This window comes from Moschus berezovskii, chromosome 9 (genome assembly GCF_049115385.1).
Source record: "Moschus berezovskii isolate FMDL1 chromosome 9, NW_MosBer_1.0, whole genome shotgun sequence".
In the NCBI taxonomy this organism is placed as follows: Eukaryota; Metazoa; Chordata; class Mammalia; order Artiodactyla; family Moschidae; genus Moschus; species Moschus berezovskii.
Genome location: NC_142468.1, coordinates 75,975,506 through 75,997,381, shown reverse-complemented (window position 1 = coordinate 75,997,381; position 21,876 = coordinate 75,975,506). Strand labels below are relative to the sequence as shown.

The following is a 21,876-nucleotide window of genomic DNA, read 5'->3' as shown; positions in this document are numbered from 1 at the left end:
AGCTTAAGATATCAGGAGAAACTGCATTTAGAATTTCAAGTTCATGCTTCTATAGCTTCCTCCACTCTGGAATATGGTCCCTTAAGTCTCAGAAACCTTGGCTGACCTTACCACAATTATGGCTCTCCAACCCATAGAACTAACAGGCGATCCCATTTCTTGCGCGGGAACTCAGCAAGACACTGAGGGCAAAGTGGTGATGCAGGAGGAGCTCACTTTAGTGCACTTCCATTTTAGTGGGATCTTCAGCACTCATGTCCTGGGTGCCTTGATGCTGAAATCTTCAAATGGTTTATTTGTTTCCATGTTTAGTCCAGCCTTTACAATTGTTGGCAGAGGAAGGGCTGGGCTCATACAAGCAGTCTTTGTGGCCTCGTATTCTATCTCCTTTTCATAATTTTCACTTTTCCTCGTAAATTTCACTTTGCTCAAAAATAAGCTTTTACCTTATGGGTTCCTCCCATCCTCCTTTCTTACAATAACCAGCATTCTGGGAAATTTTTCATCACCTCCATATTAGGCTGACTTACATAAACTACAGTGTACAATGTTTCCTAGAACCTTATCATGGGACTCCGTGACTATCCAAACCTGTGTTTTGTAAGGGCTTTTTTTTTTTTTAAAGCATGCCTTGAGCATCTGTTTCCTGGTTCCTATCAAAATAAACCCTATTACGGCAGTTGACTTTCTGGAAAAACACATGTTCTGTGTATTCAAGCCAGATTTCCCACTGTCGCAGGCTGTAACAGATCACTGAGATCTGGATTCATTCTCTGTGGATACGGTATCATTCAACAGTATCTCATCTTTCTGCATATTGGCTCCTGTGTGCTTGTTATCATGCAATCTGCATCTCTCTATAGGGATTCTATTTAGTCTGTATCTTATGAAAACTGCATAGTAACTCAATTATCCACTTAAATGAAAGGAGCAATGATGTGGATAATCCCCAAACAGCATACCACCAAAAGTCATTTACTACAGGTTTTAGAGCACAAGGAACATATTCTATCCCCTCTTCATAGATTTGTCATCTATTTAACTTTTTCTTTTCCACACTGAATATGAAGTCAAAGTAACCACACTAGGCTAAACACTCTGTCACAGAAATAATTCTTCAGAATAGTAAGAATTTTTGTTTAGTTGTTGTGTCCAACTCTTCTGCAACCCCTTGGACTTGTAGCCTGCCAGTCTCTTCTGTCCATGGAATTCTAGAGGCAAAAATACTGGAGTGGGTTGTCATTGCCTTCTCCAGGGGATCTTCCTGACCTAGGGATCAAGCCCACACCTGCACTGGCAGGCTGATTCTTTGCCACTGAACCATCTGGGAAGCTAAGAAGTAAAAAGCCATCATGCCCACCTTATTCCCACAATCACTTCTCATGCCTAGCTGCTTCCAGCCTTTCTGACCCCTCACCTTTCTTTTCAGAGGTCCCAGGCGGGATGTCTTGGCATCTTGTGCTTTGTAGGTCACCCACAGTCCACTGGCTATATGTTGGACAAAGCAGACAGAGTCTCCATACTTGATTTCTGGGACTCCCATGCCTTCTATATCTCGCTTGTGACTGGAATCCAATTTCTCCTTGATTTCCTATTTCACAGAAAATAAAACAAATGTAGGCATGTCTGATTAAATAGAAATGCAATATATAAAACAGGTCACTGGTGCAGAATTTGTAAGCCAAGGAACCGATTACCAGGATAATCACGATATGCCTGTCCAAGCCAGGATTTTAAAAAGGCTTGCTTCCCTTATCTGTTGCTAATTGTAAAATCAATGGATTTCACATTTTGGCTATGTTAGTGATTATTTATATCCATGGGAAATGGAGGCAGCCTATAGGGTCTTTCTTTGGTTCTGGTTTTATATAATTCTCCACTATGCTTTTTTACTTTTCCTAATTGTGACTTAGATACCTTAATGAAGTGAAAAAAAAAGTGAAAGTCACTCAGTCGTGTCCGACTCTTTGCGACCCCATGGACTGAATTCTCCAGGCCAGGATACTGGAGTGGGTAGCCCTTCCCTTCTCCAAGGGATCTTCCCAACCCAGGGATCGAACCCAGGTCTCCTGCATTGCAGGCAGATTCTTTACCATCTGAGCCACAAGGGAAGCTCAGAATAACTCACCCTTAAAAGCCAAATAACTTATTTTCAGCAAGTTGTACCTTCTATGATTTTAATAGTTATCTTATATAAAAGCCTTCATTTGGGGCTTTAAATATACCTGTTAAAATCATATAAATATCTTTTATAGAAATCAGCAGAGGAAACAGACTTTTGCAGCAGGTAGGGGGGCTCCTGTGCCTTAAGTCTAATGCAGTAATTGTTGTATTAGTTTCTTTTATATTTTTAGTTTCTCTTTTTTAAAAAAATACTTATTTATTTGGCTGTGCTGGGTCTTAGTTCCACATGTGGGATCTCTGATCTTCGTTGGGGCATAGGGGATCTAGTCCCCTGACTAGGGATTGAACCCGGGGCCTCCTGCATTGGGAGCACAGAGTCTTAGTACTGATCCACCAGGGAAGCCCAATATTAGTTCCTTACGGCCTCCTCAGGTGTATGTTGCAGTCAGTGGATTTCATTCTTCAATTGCCACTGTTTCACAAAACTCATTGCTAGTATGGAAAAGGGAATTTCTGTGTACCAGGTGTGTATCCTCCCTTTGTGAATCAAGTATCCATTGTTTCATAGAGTAAATGCTTGTTGGCCACTTCGCTATGGAGAAATCTAGGGCACAACCTAAGGCGCCTGTCACAGTGAGTCAAGAAGTAGTCTGGTAATTCTGTCCCCCTCCTCATTAATCAGGGCCTCTGAATGGCCCTATCCTATTTCCATTTCTTCTCTACATCTGGTGTTAAATTGCTCATTTGTAAAAGCCATTAGCTAGGCACATTTAAATCTTTCACGGAATAAAAATGCAGCATGCTGATTCTTCTGCTTGTGCCAACCTTACTCTCATTCTTAATGACGGAACGACAGGAGCATAGGCATTGAACTCTTTCCATGTGCAAGGCAGTGCTCTAAGTTTGTTACATATGCCAGCTCTTCATAATGGCCTCTGATGTCGCTACAAATATTCCAGTTTTACAGAGGAGAAAATGAAGGAACAGAGAAACAAACAGCTGGTCCACAGTCACTCAAGAAGTAGTGAAAGAGGAAGAGTTAAACAGGAAGTCTGATTCCAGAGACTATGCTCTTCCCATGGCCCCAAACTCCTACTCACCCTTCAATATTCTGCTCAGGTGTCACCTATTTTGTGAAGGCAGAGTTAGTCTCTCCTGCTGTATTTCTCCAGCAGAGTCTCATCCCTCTATTGAGTACTTAACAAACCATAATGTAAATATGCTTGTTTATATGATGTTTCCTTCTGCCAGGCAATGAGAATGAAGGGGTTGGGCCAGATGATTGTTAGTTTTGGATTCCTAATACAGAGCTGCAGTCCATGGGGTCACAAAGAGCCAGACATGACTTAGAGATGGAACAACAAGGCAGAGAATCCAGCACCTATCAATTATTTAACAAACGTATGTTGAAAGAACAAATGTATACAACTGAGTCATTTTTCTTTCAAATTTTTTCATTTCCGCTCTAATTTCCTTCAAACCCTCAAAAAAGCAAAATCAGTTTTTTGCACATATTTACAGGATCATTTTGAGCAATATTAATACACTGTAAGAACATTCTTATTTTAAGCATATATTGAAACACTGGTTGGACTGTTCAAACTGACATTTTCTCAAAATGAACATTTCCAAAGGAAAATATTTCTGATTTTATAACACAGTCGATGGGAAAACAGAATTCGATATTTAAGGATTTATCCACAGGCAAGTAGTCAAGAATGATTTATTCTATAAAATAATGGATACTTCATTTTCATTCAAAAATATCCATAGCAGTATAGACACTCAAACCAATAGATGTAATTAAAATATGCCAAAGGTTTCATCTCTAGCTTATTCCCTAACCAAAGACAATGCAGCAAAATAAAAATATTATACACAACTGTTAAATATGAATAATTACGGTGATTACCAAGAGTTCACAGTTAAAATAGCACATATTCCCCAATGATGAGTGACTATGATCATTTCACTTGTTTTATCACTTTTCATTAATTTAAATATGACTTTGCCAAAATAAAATAAATACTAAGATTTGTTTTTTTAGAGTCTCTAAACTAAATGGATCATTATTGATAATAGAATGGACTGTCTCTCTGTGTCTCTGCTTTTGCAAAACAGCATCAACTCCCAAAGTTCTATGGCCAGCATTGTTGGGACTGCTTCTAATTTAAAGAAAAACAGGAGCAACAAAAATGAAAACCAAAACATACAAACAACCCAACACTGAAGCCAACTCTACCCAAAACTACACAACAATGACACAACTTAAAGAAATGAGAGCATCCTGAGACAGAGAAGCTGGACTTGGCTGATCACAGGTGGGTGAGCTTCTGACTCAAGTCATGAACTAATGCTCCACCCTCTGTCTTCATTTGAATGTGGCCCAGATGTATTTACTCTATGGCTGGAACCTTCCTCTATGGAATCTTCCTATGTGAACCTTCCCATATGATAGGGGTCTTTTGATCACTCCCTTTCAGTAACTCCCCAATTCCTACAGAATACAATCCTCACCTCTAAAGTTCTTATATGCCACATGCTTTAACCAAACTGGATTATGTCTGTGTGTCATATCAAGTATTCCCTCCCTCAGGGCCTTTACTGACATTACACTCCTTGCTTGGAATGCCTCTACTTCATCTCTGCATTTTTACATCTGATCCATCAGCCTTTCCCAGATCCAACTGTGCATGTCCTCTGATTTCACGGCACCTCCCTTACTCTCTCTCAAGGCTCTTTACCATCTTCTGTGATAGGGATCTTTTGCTGGTAGACTTCCTGTCCCCTGCCTGGTTGGAAATCCTCCTAGGGCAAGACTGAGGTTTGTTGGTCTTTACATTCCACACTAAACTCTGCTAGGCTGCAAATAATTTGTTTTTGTTTTATTGGTCAGTGGGCATCAATTTATCTGTGTATCTGCATCAACCTTTTGTATCTTAGATGATGAGCGGATTCTAAGAAGGAACAGGTTACTTGGCCCTAACGATGTTTTGAAGAGGAATAATCATCATTATCCCTTGTCTCCACTGAGAATTTATAAGGAAATGGTTGTGACCACACAATAATTGTCAAATGGCACTCCACTCCAGTGCTCTTGCCTGGAAAATCCCATGGAAGGCGGAGCCTGGTGGGCTGCAGTCCATGGGGTTGCTGAGTTGGACACGACTGAGCGACTTCACTTTCATTTTTCGCTTTCATGCATTGGAGAAGGAAATGGCAACCCACTCCAGTGTTCTTGCCTGGAGAATCCCAGGGATGGGGAGCCTGGTGGGCTGCTGTCTATGGGGTTGCGCAGAGTCGGACATGACTGAAGCGACTTAGCAGCAGCAGCAGCAAACATGTATTTAGATGATAAGTTGTTGCTCTCCAGATTGATTTAAAATTTCTAGGACAAGAAAGGTAACTAGAACGAGTATTTATTTAATGCCTACTTTGAGCAAAGCATTTTTGCCAAGTACTTTACAATGACAACACCATCATGTGAATTTACTGAGGGCCTACACAGTGATATGTATTATACGTGACATTTTAAAAACATTTCTCTAAACCTTTCACTGGACCTGCTGTTTTTATTTCTCCTACTTTATAGATGATAAAACTGAGGCTTGCAGAGTTGGAGCAATTTGTTCAAAGCCCTATAGCTTGTAAGTAATGAAAGGGAATTCAAAACCAAGTGTAAATGCAAAGCCAGAACATAATTTTTTGAATGGTAACCATCAGCACAGTTAAGCATGGATTATATTAATGTTTTAGGTATTAGGATGCTGTTACAAAGCTAAAGCTGAAACTCCAATACTTTGGCCACCTCATGAGACGAGTTGACTCACTGGAAAAGACTCTGATGCTGGGAAAGGTTGGGGGCGGGAGGAGAAGGGGACGACGGAGAATGAGATGGCTGGATGGCATCACCGACTCTGTGGACATGAGTTTGAGTGTACTCCGGGAGTTGGTGATGGACAGGGAGGCCTGGCGTGCTGTGATTCATGGGGTTGCGGAGAGTCGGACACGACTGAGCAACTGAACTGAACTGAACTGAACAAAGAAGTTGAAAATATGTGTTATTATTTTATGAAAAATAACTCTGGGTTCTAAAGTATAAGCTTTAGGAGTCACACGCACAAACCACTAATGACAACAGAGTGATAGGGTTCATACTGAAGGTGCAACTGGAATTTGGAAGAGAGAAAAATTCACCGTGCCTGGGGACTTCAGGATGTTTTTACACCAATTGCTGCTAGATGTGAGCATGGCTAGGGGAAGGAGAAGAGATGAGGAATGTGGAAGGGAACACCATCGTAGTAAGATAGAAGCAGTGTGGCAGGGAGAGTGGTGAAGTTCAGAAAAGATCTGAACAACAAGGACTTTACCCTACAGATGCATGTTCCTCAAACTCACACTGTTTACAGACTTTCTGTGGGAAAAGAGGACTTCTGACAGTACTGTAGTTTCTTTCAGGAGGTAAAGGGAATGTTAGGATAGTATGAACTTATGAGTCTTACAGTAAAAAACAAAGAACAAAAGGAACCAAAACAACCTATTCAACTGTTTGCTGCTAAGTCACTTCAGTCGTGTCCGACTCTGTGCGACCCCATAGACGGCAGCCAACCAGGCTCCCCCGTCCCTGGGATTCTCCAGGCAAGAATACTGGAGTGGGTTGCCATTTCCTTCTCCAGTGTGTGAAAGTGAAAAGTGAAAGTGAAGTTGCTCAGTCATGTCCAACCCTTAGCGACCCCACGGACTGCAGCCTACCAGGCTCCTCCATCCACGGGATTTTCCAGGCAATAGTACTGGAGTGGGGTGCCATTGCCTTCTCCATTTTAAATCTTTTTCATAAATCATTGTTTGGAACACCTCTTGGGAAAAGCTATTGCAGGTAATGGGAATCCACTGAGAATTTTAAGAGGGGAAAACACAAGGGTTGTACCTTAGAACAATTGTTCTAGCCACAAGGTAAATGCTGGGTTGAAGAGAAATAAAGACACAGAGACAGACCAGTTTTTGCTATGGTAATAGAAATCGAGCATGATATTTGGAACAGAGTAGGTCCTAATTTATGCTTATTACTTAGATAGGAATTTGTTGATCTTGACATATATAAGCCACCTATGTCCACAGAGGACAAGAACGTAGCTTTCCACAGACAGGAAGCAACCAAAAAAGATTCAGAGGAAAAGGAAACATGGGAAGATGGGCCTCATTCATGGATGCTGGGGTCAGCCACCAATACAGTGCTGGTTAGATCACTGCTTCCTAAAACTCCCAGAACTAACTTTCAGAAATTACCTTTAGGTTCACTTTCCCACCAATATAGTCCCCCTTTGAACTTCTGATTTTGAGTGAGAGGTCTTAGAATGGCCTTTAAAAAATTGCACACTGCAGGACACTGCTAGGAGCCTGACTGGCTCCAAGGCTGGCTGCAGAGCTTCTGCTGGTGGGAGGCCAAGGACAGCCCTCCGCTGTTTCCAGGATGTTAGGGGAGTGGGCTTGTCTGTCTCAGCAGGGAAGGTGCATGTCCTGAGCAGTCACTGTGCTGGGCTCTTTCCTCCATCTTACCTGTCAGTCCCTCTCGACACAATCACCTTCAGGTAAGCAGCACTCCTGCCATTTCATGGATAAGGAAACAGTCTCTTAGGTCATCTTCCTGGTCTCACAAGAGTCCTTCAAGACACACTTCTTCACTCCTGTTTTTGTTTCTGTGTTTTGCTTTTACAGTCAGGGACAGGAAGGCTAAACAGCAAAGGCACAGCCAGGATTCAAACCCAGGTTTCTTCTATTCCAAAGCTCAAGGCTCTTCTTGACTACCTCTCTGTCTGGCCACTTGAAACAATTAAGACTTGGGAAATTGTCAGTTTAAATTTTTAAAATGCTTGTAGATTTTATGTAAAATGAAACTGCAGGGACTTCCCTGGCAGTCCAGTGGTTAAGAATCCGCCTGCCAGTGCAGGGTACATGAGTTTGATCCCTGGTCTGGGAAGATCCCACATGCCATGGACCAACTAAGCCCATGTGCCACAACTACTGAGTCTGTGCTCTATAGAGCCCGGGAACCGCAACCACTGAGCCCAAGTGCTGCAACTACTGAAGCCCCTGTGCCTAGAGCCTGTACTCTGTAAGAAGAGAAGCCACCACAATGGGAAGCCCATGCACAGCAGTGAAGACCCAGCACAACCCAAAATAAATACTTAAAAAAAAAACAAAACTGAAACTGCAGGAAGTGGTGGGGTCTGGGGACGACTGAATCTCAAGGTCCATGTTTAGTTCTTTCCCCTTCCCGCCATACCTGCTCTTTCCCCAACTGCGAACTTGCAGATCAAGCAAGGGGACAGGCAAAAACAGCACCACGTCAGTGCCCATGATTTCACAGAGGGATACGCTGTGAACCCCACTGCCCTCTTGTTTCCGGAGGGACCGCTGAGGTTAAAGAGCAGAAGAGGATCTGGTCTACAAGCATGCTTTCTGCACACAGCAGAGACAGCGGTGGGCAGTTTTTAAAGGGAACATCATTTTTGGCCAAGAACACAGATCTCAGGATATAGCAGACAACATTTGACAAATGTTGACTGAATTAAATTGTTTTTACACACTGAGAAAAAATTTCCTCTAATTGAGAACAGTGATAGCTCTCTGGCTTTCTGTAATAAAGGAGACAAAATGTGAGATTCTATCTCAATCATTCCAGACTTACGATAGATTCATTAAAAAAAATAGCTAAAAAGTGAATGGCTTCATATAATAAGGCTTGCTTTAACATTATTAATTCATCCTTCCCTGAAAGGTACTGAGTGTTATAAACTGACACGGAGACATGACATCTAAACAGACAGCATTGCTGCGCCAGAATAAATATTCAATCATATTACCCGACAATCCTTGGGGAATGGCCTTGCAATGTCAAGACCATGGGAAAGTGATGCGAAATCAAGTTCACAGAAATTTGACTTTGATGTTAAAATTAATAAATCTCTCTCCTTGAACATTTGTGGAGTTGTGTTGTGATTGAAAATGATTACACAATGACTATAAAATTCTATGAAGAGGATGGAGGTTAAAATGGAAAGGATTTCGCCGTACGACCACACTTATGGAACCTTTCGGCAAGTGATAAACTTACTACAGGCTCCACACTGGGTGGGGTGCAGAGGTGCAGAAAAGGCGGGTGGAGGGATGTGTGCTTGTCCTTGTCATTTAGGGGCTCCCAGTCAAGTGAGTGATGGCTGTAATGGAGTCATGAAAAGGGCTCTACTAGAGGTCGGGGAAGGGACTTCTTCCCATGAGAGGCACTTGACACTTGTCTGAAGAATGAGGAAGAGTTTGCTGACTGTGGTACATGGAGGGTTAAAACGTATTCTGCTGCTGCTGCTAAGTCGCTTCAGTCGTGTCCAACTCTGTGCAACCCCAGAGACGGCAGCCCACCAGGCTCCCCCATCCCTGGGATTCTCCAGACAAGAACACTGGAGTGGGTTGCCATTTCCTTCTCCAATGCATGAAAGTGAAAAGTGAAAGTGAAGTCGCTTAGTTGTGTCCGACTCTTAGCAACCTCATGGACTTCTCTGTCCAGATTTTCCAGGCAAGAGTACTGGAGTGGGGTGCCACTGCCTTCTCCAAAAGGTATTCTAGTTACAGGTTTAGCTGTGAGAAAAGATACCAAGTTCAAACACAGTATGTAATTAGTATGTTAGAGCTCAAGGCAAGCATGAGCTGGTGGCCAGAGATATCGTGGAAGGGAAGGCAAGGGTTGGCTCTTAAAGTCTTGGTCCGGTAGATAAGAGTCCACCTGCCAATGTAGGAGACACGGGTTCAGTTCCCGGTCCGGGAAGATTTCACATGTCATGGACCAACTAAGTAGTGCACTGCAACTACTGAGGCCCTAAAGCCCATGCTCCTCAACAAAAGAAGCTCCCGCAATGCAACTAGAGAGCAGCCCTCTGCTCCTGGCAGCTAGAGAAAGCCAGCGCATAGCTGTGATGACCCAGTGCAACCAAAAATAAGATACATTTTAAAAAGACATTTACTGAGGAGGAGTCTGGAGGCCCAGAGAAATCAAGGCACCTCTAGAGTTCTTCCCCAGGAGCTCTTCAGATTGCTGATGACAGAACTATGGGTTCCCACATGTTCTTCCTTCCTGTGCAGATTCTTGGCTAAGATGCCCAATGCCCTGCCCACACAATATCCCAAGGAATCCCAGATCTCCTGGGGGAAGCAGCCTTATCTTGATCAGACATGGATACTAGGTCATTTTAATTTCAGTTTCTTTCAAATTAAAATAAAGGTAACTGGGCTGAATAACACTGCACTGAGAGTTATTTAAACCTCTAACATCGTGATGCCAATGAAATGCAAGTGCTGCCAAGTGCACAGGACAATGTGACTCACGGGTGACTTTCTGTCCAGCCCTTCATGTGGGCAGCCCCCTGGTACCACGATGCCTTTCAGCCATACGCTGCTGGCCTCCCTGTGCATGGGAATCCGGGGGAGATAAGCAATGAGCCTTTTGAGGGTAAAATGTGCTCATAGACCGGAAGTGGTGCCAAGTGAAAGGAGTGTTATGGAGACTCTCTGTGGTGTTCTGAGCCTTTCTGGCTTCCCACAGAGGCTGCAGCATAGCGCTAAGCCATGCTCCATGAGGCTGAGCCAAGAAAGGAATGGAAGGGAAGAGTCCCCTTGGAACAGGATCCTGCCAGCTGCCTGGAAGGCCACCTGACTTTTCTGCTGTCATAAGAGAAGCCTCTTTCTGCAATGGTAAAGGTCTCCAAGTCGGGGTTTGTCCAGGGCTGAGAAGACCGGGATGGAATGCTCGAAGAGGGGACAAGCCAAGTTGGCATTCTTAGAAAGGCATTTCCTTGGTCATCAGCCACGATGAGTCACTTCTTACCTTCTGCCCCTCCCTGGCTTCCGCTGCCTGCCCTCCCTCCACATCCCACATCCGAGTTCTCTCTCAGGGAAGAATGGGAAGACTCCTCTCTGCTCTTAGAACTTTCCTGTTTTGTTTCGCTGCTCCTTTTAGCCAATTGCAATGCCCTAACTCATTTCCTGGAGGTAAAAGTGTTTTACTCCATGGTCATAATCTTGAATTTAAAATCCTTCTTGTGTGGGGAATCTTAAAAAAATAAAAGTGATGGTAACATAAATGGAGATGTGCTCTGAGAACCCGAATGGAGTCAAGGAGCTCACGCGCCATTAGAAGAAAAGCAGAGAGAAGGAGATGCTTGAAGGAAATTTAGGGCTGAAAGCTCTCATTTCTTTTTTTTTGGCCACACTACGCAGCATGTGGGATCTTTTTTCCCTGACCAGGTATCAAACCCTTGCCTTTGTGCTGGAAGCTTGGAGTCTTCACCACTGCACTACCAGGGAAGCCCCAGGAAGCTCTCATTTCTTAATCTTTGAATGATGGGTGCAGGAAAGCCTAACTCTGATAGAGGGTAACTAAGGGAGAAAAACCTCTAAGTCAAAGAGATTCTCTGCCTCAAATACTTTAGGACAGTAAAAGTGGGGGAAACGAGTCTGACCCCCTGCTTCAAGGAAGGTGGTGCTGAAAAACTGGCCTCTTCTGATTCATTATGAAACAGAGATGTCCCCATGGAAATTCAGCTGTCAGCCTGACACCAAGTCCTACATGAACAGAATCATCAATAACCCTTTATGGAAATCGTGTTGAGAACACAAATCAGGATCTGTTTCTGGAAAGGAGCAAATAAGAGTGAAGCTAGAGATGAAGCTCCCGACAGAGATGCTGAGCCTCTTAGAAAGTGTGGGCTGCTATAACTATGCGTACACTGTGCAGAGCCCTTCTCATGCTTGGGTGCTCTCTCCAGAACAATCATGAAGTGACAGAGCACCAAACTGTACATCAGGAGCTAGCTCAGCGTGTGATTCTGACCATCCAGCTAGATCAGACTCTGAGTGACACAGAGTCAAAACTTGGCTGACCGTTAAAGACACAAGTTTAAAAAAATATTTCTCTCTCTACACATCAAATGGCAAATCTACATGTTTGGGGTTAACCTAGCTACCACAGAATCTGCTCTTCGTGGAGGCAGGCGAGGCACAGTACAGCTAAGAGATCAGCAGAAAACAGATGACCAGGAAAAGAAACTAGTAATTCTGTATAATACAAATAACTGCAAGACGATGCCATGGCCAGAATTAAGCCTTCTCTGCACCTCTCTGAGAGAAATTACTTCTTTGATTAAAATAAATATAACACTGAAACTCATGCCTCCACATTATCTTTGCTATATGGGAGTGAAGCAATAAGACAAGTGAAAGTGAAGTTGCTCCGTCATGTCTGACTCTTTGCAACCCGGTGGACTGTAGCCTACCAGGCTCCTCTGTCCATGGAATTTTCCAGGCAAGAGTACTGGAGTGGATTGCCACTTCCTTCTCCAGGGGATCTTCCTAACCCAGGGACTGAACCCGGGTCTCCCATATTGCAGGCAGATGCTTTACCATCTGAGCCACCAGGGAAGCCCTAATAAGACTTAAAAGTATTAAAAACAATTCAGAACGTATTAAGCAAAAACAACATTTTCCAGCAGCCTCAGAGCAACACTGTCCATTCTTGTGATCCTTTTTGTTTTTTAGGGCTTTCCATTCAAGCCTTTCTCTCTTAACACTTCAATCTTCATCTAGGGTACACATTCCTCTAAGAATTCAATTTAAAAGATAAAAGAACAAAGTATTTATCATTGGTTTAATTTCCAATTCCGTTTTGTTCCAGCCTATTTTCTTTGCAGTCATAGTTCTACCTGAAGGTTTCAGAGCTTTCACTTTGAGAATCAAGTCAAAATCCACCTCACCTTGGATGCGCGAAAAGAGAAGGCTGTGGACTTGGTGTCTGACTTTCCCCGGTCTTGCAGTATAAGGCCTTGGTCTTCTGTCAAGGCCAGGTAGTGGCCTGTGGTGAGGTGTCGGAGTCGGAAAGCCTGTCCCCATCTGATGTTACTGCCACTCCAGCTGGACAGATGAAAGAGAGGAGAAACTGCATTTACACAAAAAAACAGGTCTTTTTCAATATTTATCCTGGGCATTTTTACATATGCTCTGACTCGGTCCCCTTCTACAGTGCATCCCCTGACTCCTAGGATTGTGTATCTGCCTACAACTCATCACTTCTCAGTCTTCTGGCTAAGATCAATTGTCTGTCTACAACTCAGCATGGCATTCTCTTGTGAGCTCTCTTCTAACCTTTAAGATCACCAACAAGGAACATGGTCCTGTGGGCAGGTCCATGGTTTAATGTAACTGGAAGTTCCAAGCTTCCAATTTTTCCTTCATTTCACTGAAATGTCTTGATGCCAAAAATCACAGACAAAAATGAGAAGCCCGCTTTTGAAGAGAAACTTGTTTCTGGGAAAGTGAGGCATTTCCAAATGCACGATCTCCACTCAAGTATTTTACTACCACCACTAATTTGAAAAGACATATGCACCCCTACGTTCATCACAGCATTATTTACAATAGCCAAGATATAGGAGCAACCTAAGTTTTCATCAATAAAAAAAAATGTGGCATATATGCATACACAATGGAATACTATTCAGCCAATAAAAAGAATGAAATTGTGCCATTCATGATACCATGGATGGATCTTAAGGGTACTATCTAAGTGAAATAAATCAGACAGAGTAAGACAAATGCCATATAATTTCACTCATATGTGGCATCTGAAAAACAAAACAAATGAGCAAACAAAACAACACAAAATTCACAGAGACAGAGAATAGACTGGTGGTTGTCAGAGAGAAGGGAGGTTGGGGAGATGGGAGAAATGGTTAAAGGGGATCAAGAGGTACAAACTTCTAGTTATAAATAAGTCATGGGGATGTATGTAAGGTACAGCATGGTAGTAATATATATAGTCAATAATATATATATTATATATATATAATAATAGTAATATATATATTATTGACTATCATCATAATTTGAAAGTTGCTAAGAAAGTAAGTCTTAAGAGCTCTTATTGCTAGAAAAATTGCAATTCTGTAATGGTGACATATAATAACTAAACTTACTTCAGTAATCATTTTGCAATGTAAACAAATGTCAAATCACTATACTGAACACATAAAACTAATATAATACTGTATGTCAATCCTACTTTAATAATGAAAAGAATCCTCTCTTCAATAGAAATAAGAATACGCAGTTTACACTCACCAGGGAGAGACAAATAATAAACAAACATAAATAAGTAAATATTGTGGAATGTTACAAGATGTTAAATTCCATGGAAAAAAGTAAAGCAGAATAAGATGACTGAGATAAGTGACAGTCCATGCTGAATAGGTTGTAGAACCATATGGTCCTACATCAAAAGGCTGGCATTCAACAAAAGTCATGGTAAATGCTAGGGCAGAAATTATTCACTGAATAATCTGTATCTAATTATCTTTTAAGTTAGAACAAAATGTTTCAGAAATACATGTATCAATTTTTAAAATGACTCTCCTCTTGATCTAATTCTTTGGAGTACCAAAGAATCAAATTACATTCATAGAAGCCTTGAATTCTTCATGTTTAAGACTGTGGGGAAATAAAGAACCATAACTGGAACTATATATACATACTTATTTTTTAAAAAGTTTATTAAACAAGAACCAAGCCCTAACATCCTGAAAAAACCAGAGTATGTTGCTATAAAAACTTCAACAGCCTTAAAAGACAATATAAATGCCACAAGCCAGCTAACAAGTGGGTACTCCTTAGGACACCATACTCTTTCAGTCAGCCTTTTCTAGAGTTCCTCAATAAAAAAATTGAATGTACCTGTATGTGTGTGTAAGAGAAATTCTAATATTTTCTCCTGATTGCCAATGGATTATCTTGAGGACCCCCTGGAGGCATATACACCCCCCACCCACTAGAGATTTTATTTTGAACATGTGTTCAAGGAGGGATGGAACAGAGAGCTAGAGGGAAAGGCAGAGAAATAAAACAAAAAATGGCCACAGTGACCCTCAGCTCTTACCCTGAGCAGTTTAGCTTTAGCCTAACTTGTGATCCCTCTCAGCAAGATAAAGGTCCAGAGCTTAACTGAACTCGTCTGCAGTAGAGATGCCATGTTTTTACTCAAGTACCTGTCTCCAAAGTCTTGGGGTCCTGTTCCTTCCATCCAATTGTTTCTGACAAGTTCTGGTAAATATGGTTTCCTTCGGATCTACATGTCCAATGATGTTTTAGTCTTCCCTACCTCATGCCATCACAGCCACCACTCTGTCAATTAAAGCTAACTTTGCTTTGGAGCCAACAAGGCTACTGGGAGGAGGAAGACTCACCTGGGTTCTTGAGAATCTATTTAAGAAAATAAGTGGGAGAAGAGCTTTGATGGCTTTCAGTGGGCATGTCTATGCTTGCCTTTTGTAACATAGCCACTGCAAGGGTAGCAGGAGCTGGGGGCTTGGATCAAGCAATAAAGCCTGCTAACTTCAGAGTCAAAGCAGAAGTCTTAGAAATCCTGTGTGTGTGTGCACTGTGCTTTAAAAATAAAAACAAAAGTCACAGACATTTCAGAATTTACCTCTGCCAAGTAACTTCTGAGAGTCTGCCAGCTAATGTAGAAGAAATGTAACATTTAGGACAATAGGTTGTTCTGGGGGGAAAAAAAACAATCTTGAAAAGAATGTAACCCTGAAGCTCCATTACCTTATCCGAAGGGGTTCCACTCTCCATAGTGATCTGGCTCTCATGCCAGCTCCCCCGGCTTCATAGTATATCCTCCTGTGAACAGAGGTGGAGATTAGATCCTCTGCACATGATGTTGATCAGCACTGGGCAGGGGACAGTTCCCTGAAGAGACTGCTCAGAACACGCTGTATTTCTCAGGACTCATAGTAAGCGAAATGAGAAACAAACCTCAAAGACACAATTTCCTATTCTCTCTTAAAAGGGAAAAAATGTGCTAAAGGGGAGGGAAATGCTCACCACATACACGTCATGGACACTCATGGACTGTCAGGTGTACAGTGAAAAGACTGTCTCCATTTCTATATCAGGAGTCAAAACAGTCCAGTCACATATCATCAGATCAAGTACTGAATGCTCCGTTTCTTTCACGTTCAGCTCCCTGATGCAGTTTCACATCTTTAGAAAATGTATTTATACTTATAAAACACATATGCAGTACAGTGTGAGCTCATTTCCATTGTTCTAGGATGCTGGGAACAAAGCTTTATGTTCAGCTACGGTAGTGTTCAGGGTTTTATTACTATACTGTTGTCCCCTTTCCTGCATTAACAATCATCTTTTAAAGTGTTTTAACTAAAATTTTTATTTTGGAATAACTGTAGATTTATAAAAATGCTGCAAAGATAGTCCAGAAAGCTTCTGTAAAGTCTTACTCAGTTTCCTTTATAGCTATCATCTTACAATACTAAGTAGAGTTGTCAGAACTAAGAAACCAACATTGGCTCATCGTTGCTAATTAAATTCAAGACTTTATTTTGATTTTTTTTCAGTTTTTCTATTAATTTTGTTTCCTGTTCCAGAGTCCCTTCCTGGATGTCACATTGTACTAAGTTGTTATGTTTTCCCTGTTTCTTTTGGTCTGTTAGAGCTTCTTAGTATTTTCTTATTTTTCATGCCTTTGCCAGTTTTGAAGAGTACAGGTCAGGCTTTTTGTAAAAATGGGTTTGTCTAATGTCGATCTGATGATTAGCAAAGTCTATTTTTTAAAATCTGTACAATAGGGACCAACTCATCTATATCAGATTATGAGAAATTAAATGAACTCTCCTTGTTTAAAGGTATGTTTCATGAATAGCAGTCCCTGATTACTGGGCATACTGAATCCAGATACTTCTGAGAATCCTATAACTTTAGATCAAGACTGATCATTTAACTTCATTTACTCTCACTAATTTAAAAAAGATACCTCTTGAATGTATCACTACTGAATTACTCAAACCCCAGGAGAATCTTGACCTACCTCTTGAGACAACAGTTAATTACCAGAGGGGAAGAGGAAAACTGCACTAATTATTTCTTTCTCCCAGGAAGTAATTATGAGTTGGTTACAAATATTAATTTTGGGTGTCAGGTAGACCTGAATTTGAAGCTATTAGTTGCGTGACTTTGCCAAGTTCTTTCAAATCTCTGTGTATCAGCTTCTTTGTTTGTAAAATGAACCGAATAGGGTATTTAGGTCACAGAATGGTTGTGAGCATTTAATGTGGTTTCTTTAAAGTAATGAACATGTACAAAGATGTTCATGGATGTACAAAATATTGTGTACTGTTGTTTTATCCAAATTTTGTTTATAGACACTTATAAACATGCATGGAAAGCTACAATACACGGCACAAAAATATAATAAAACACTATATCAACCATAGTTAACTTTGGTTGGTAGGATTACAGAAGACATTCTAAACTTTTTGCAAATGTACATACTATCAGGAAATACGTAGTAAGTATTTTAAAGGAAGCTCTTGCATTCCAGGTGTCTCTGTGCCAGGCCCAGAGTAGTAATGAGGCTGCACTGACCTAGCCCCACAGGAAAATTTGTTGAGATTTTCACGGATGCTCCTCCATCCTCAGTGAGAGCAAAAGGGTCTCTCAGGTAGAAAGGGTGGAGCAGGTCACCTTAGGTCACATGACTTGAGGACTGTCTCCCTCTGACATCTAAAGAATTCTAGAAGGTTTGTTCTTCCCATCTAGGAAAAGGAGGCAGCTTGCTCCAGTGAATCTTGCAAGGTTACAGGGGTTGAAACAACCTGTTCCCATTCTCTAAAACAATTACCCCAGAAAAGGAGATGAGTGGGTGGGGAACTGAGGTGCTCTGAAAGCGTGGCTGACAGCTCAGCCTTGGCTTCAGTAAGTGACTTACCCCAGGGTGCCTGACAAGCCCAAGGCAGAGCCAAAGATCAGAGCTCAGAATATTAGATTATCCTTTTGGCTTTGCACCCTGGGACAGTCAGCCTCTCCCATGGGCCTGGATGCTATCAGGTTTTATAAGGAATACAAGTGATTTCCTCTGGAAAGTCAGCCCCATTACAGTGGAATCATTTACATGATTTCTTGGCTGTGGGGACCTCCTAGAATATTCTCAATTTCCTCTTTGCACTCTCCCACATTTTGGTATTCCTGGCCATCCTGGCCCATTCTGGGGATTTATCTGATGACTCATGACAATGATGAGGCTTATCACTCACCTCACAAAGACATCAAATAATGCCAAAGCATCCTGTGTTGAATGAGAGACCAGTGACTACAAAGATTCAAGTTCCAGTACAAGGAGCCACTGCTGACAACCCAGTCTCAACCCTTTCATGCTTCCTTACAAAGGAAAGGAATAGCCTTTTATTTTTTTATCTATTTATTTTATTCCAAAATACAAATTAGCTCACATGAAATCCTCAGTCAAAGGAAACCTACCTTTACTCTTAACTCAATGATGGCATGCATGCCTGGCTTGGGAGCCCATTCTGATAATTCCTCTCCCCAGTATCTTCTTTCAAATTCTTGTCCAAGCTTTCTTTTGGGTCAGGATCTTGTTGAACCATTCAACAGGAATGCCCAGAAAATGACAAGCTTCTCCAAGCAGCACAGTTTCTGCCTGGGCTGCTTCTAATTTCATTCTAAATGTAATGAGTGTGTGTGTGTGTGTGTGTGTGTGTGTGTGAGTGTGAGTGTGAGTGTGTGTGTGTGTGTGTGCGCGCGTGTGCGTGTAGGCGGGGGAGTGGGGAAAGGGCCATGTACGGGTTATTTTAATGTTTTCCAAATCTCTTTCCATAAAAAAGAATAGGAATGAAAAATAAAGAATAGGAATGGAAAGAAAGAACTAGTGAGTTCCAACGTGTTCCATCTTAGATGTAGACAACTCTGCACAACCTACTCACAAAATTTCAGTTATGCAAGCCTTCCCCTTAATGCATCAGAACAAGATATTACAGAGACAGCACTTGGGCTACTGCACAATCTTACAGTTTAAGGAAAAGAAAATCGCACTGAATAGGATCATACGACGTCATCTAGCAAAGGGAATCTTTAATTCCAAAGGACATCAACTCAGCCTCTTTTCTACTCAGAGGTAACGGTGAGCCACGGGACCAGAATCAATCAGGCACTTGCCAGAGGTCTGTGCTTTATGTGTCCTAGAAACCATTCTGGGTCACATCTGGTTCCCATGAAGGGACACACGGAGGACAGAGTGAGCAGGGAGAGGCTCAGGACAATAGACACTGCCAATGGATGGGCTTTCCTGGTGGCTCAGACGGTAAAGTGTTCGCCTGCAATGTAGGAGACCTGGGTTCAAACCCTGGGTTGGAAAGATCCCCTAGTAACCCATTCTAGTATTCTTGCCTGGAGAATCCACATGGACAGAGGAGCCTGGGGTCGGCAAAAAGTCAGACATGACTAAGCAACTAAGCAGAGCACATCATTGCCAACGGATAGTTTCTCAGATGTACAACAGCACACTCAAGCACAGTGCTCCTGACTGTCATTTAGGACATGAAATAAGGAAGGAGCCTGGCTAGAGAGTTAGCGTCTCTGGTTTTCAGGGCCCCAACTGAAATCACCCAGTGTGTGACCTTTGGCAGGAGCCTGAGTTAGATGGTTTCTAACATGTGTAGATGTGAACCTGTGTTTCTAACAAAGTAAAGAAATGCAGTTAATGAGGTTCCCACAGGTGTCATGCAAAAACAAAGGACGTATTAGACAACCGGGAGATCAGACTCACTGTTGTCTCAAGTGAAAAAGTGAAAGTGAAAGTTGCTCAGTTGTGTCTGACTGTTTGTGACCCCATGAACTATACAGTCCATGGAATTCTCCAGGCCAGAATACTGGTGTGGGTAGCCTTTCCCTTCTCCACGGGATCTTCCCAACCCAGGGATTGAACCTAGGTCTCCCGTATTGCAAGCAGATTCTTTACCAGCTGAGTCATAAGGGAAGGCCAAGAATACTGGAGTGGGTGCCCTATTGCTTCTTTAGCGGATTTTCCCAACTCAGGAATTGAACTGGGGTCTCCGGCATTGTAGGCGGATTCTTTGCTATATCAAGTTCAGTTTAATTTGGATCTGAGACTTAAGTTTTTAAAATATATCAGGGTTTCACAATTACAGGGGCCAAGTTTTTATACTCTGTTCCTTTGTATATAAGCCGAATACAAAAGGAAGCTTCAGCATGAAGTTAAGATATAGATTAACATGTTCCATCTCCTGACTTTGAATTCTGGAAAAGCATCCACTGAGGGGATAACTAGAGGACCAGAGAAAGCACCATCCTCCGCAGCTCCCTCTACACACTCCCTTCAGCACTGTCCTCTGCTAAATCCAGCTCTGTCTGGATACTGACATGTGGTTTCTCCAATCCTATTTGGTGATAAGCAGAATGAAACCACTGAACTCCACCTTCATAGCACATAAAAGGGGGAGTAACAAAGATGATCTGCCTTTGAAGAACCTGGTGAATAATGTATATAAGTGTACAGACTCACTAGAATGATTACCCTGATTTCCATCACCAAAATGGGGGCTTTGGTCTGCAATTAAAGCTACCAGAAACTCCTTAGATTCCAGAGTAACCAAAGAAAATAATGGGATTGAAAAGCATGATGGAATTGCTTGCCTAAGAAGTAGCATGTGTATATAGCTATTCCTGTGAACAAATTTGAGCACACTGCCTTTCCTGTTTTACAACTGCCGCTCACGACTGGACAGAAGTCTGTCAGTTAACCAACGCTTACAGAATTCATTGGCGGACATATCCAAATGCAAAATGTTTAGTCTGAGTCACCACAGACGGGAGACAAGAGAAGGAGGAAGCTATTGACTTACCTGTGCTGGGAATCATTCTGGTCTGTAGATGGTATCGTCAAACACTCATCATGACCATGGAAAAGACGTACTACATGCCCACCAAGTAGGTATCCTGTAACAGAATTATATCCTACCATGAGCTGACAGGAAGCTGAATAATGAGAACATATTTGAGTCAGTTATTTTAGAAAACACAAAGAGAAGCATTTGGAAAATGGCAGATTCCATGAGTTCAGGCCTCAGACAGAAAATTGACAAGAAAGTCAAACCAATTCTAACACTGAAAGTTAAATAGGGTTTCAGAGATGAGCAAGTCCAGTATCAAAAGGGAAGGTGAAAACAATGTCAATTCATGTCATTAAAAGCCAAAAGATCACCTGTAACTAATACAATGTATATCAACTATGCCTCAATAAAAATAATACAACATTAAGAAAATACACATATACACACAACCAAAAGGAAATTTGACTTGCTACTCTTAGGAAAATAGTTCAGTTCAGTTCAGTCGCTCAGTCGTGTCCGACTCTTTGCGACCCCATGAATCACAGCACGCCAGGCCTCCCTGTCCATCACCAACTCCCGGAGTTCATTCAAACTCATGTCCATCGAGTTTGGACATGATGGCTGGATGCAGCCATCTCATTCTCTGTCGTCCCTGTCTCCTCCTGCCCCCAATCCCTCCCAGCATCAGAGTCTCTTCCAGTGAGTCAACTCGTCGCATGAGGTGGCCAAAGTATTGGAGTTTCAGTCCTTCCGGTTTTCCAATTGTTGAGGACACAAATACGCCCAACACCAAGTTCCTGGATAAGCTCTTACAATGTTGATATGTATATTTTGTGGTAAGTTTCAAATCAAACTGCAGTCATGAGAAAGTAAGATGATACTGGGAAAGGAAAAACAACTTATTCTGAGCTTTCTTAGGAGTAGCTAGTTTTCGAACATGTTAAATAAACACAGATCAAACCTGAATGCTATTCTAACACCAAGA

General features: G+C 42.0%; 1 protein-coding gene across 3 annotated transcripts in view; it reads right to left on the bottom strand.

Annotated features, from left to right (window-relative positions):
* RYR3 (ryanodine receptor 3) overlaps nucleotides 1–21,876 on the bottom strand; it is a 569,645-nt gene that overhangs the window by 285,666 nt on the left and 262,103 nt on the right. For all 3 annotated transcript variants that reach the window (XM_088839832.1, XM_088839833.1, XM_088839834.1), the window contains exons 8-11: nucleotides 20,904–20,997; nucleotides 15,772–15,846; nucleotides 12,924–13,080; nucleotides 1,418–1,591 (exon numbers count right to left, since the gene is read on the bottom strand). In XM_088839832.1, the coding sequence (XP_088695958.1) occupies nucleotides 1,418–1,591; nucleotides 12,924–13,080; nucleotides 15,772–15,846; nucleotides 20,904–20,997 (500 nt within the window). The remainder of the gene's footprint in view (nucleotides 1–1,417; nucleotides 1,592–12,923; nucleotides 13,081–15,771; nucleotides 15,847–20,903; nucleotides 20,998–21,876) is intronic.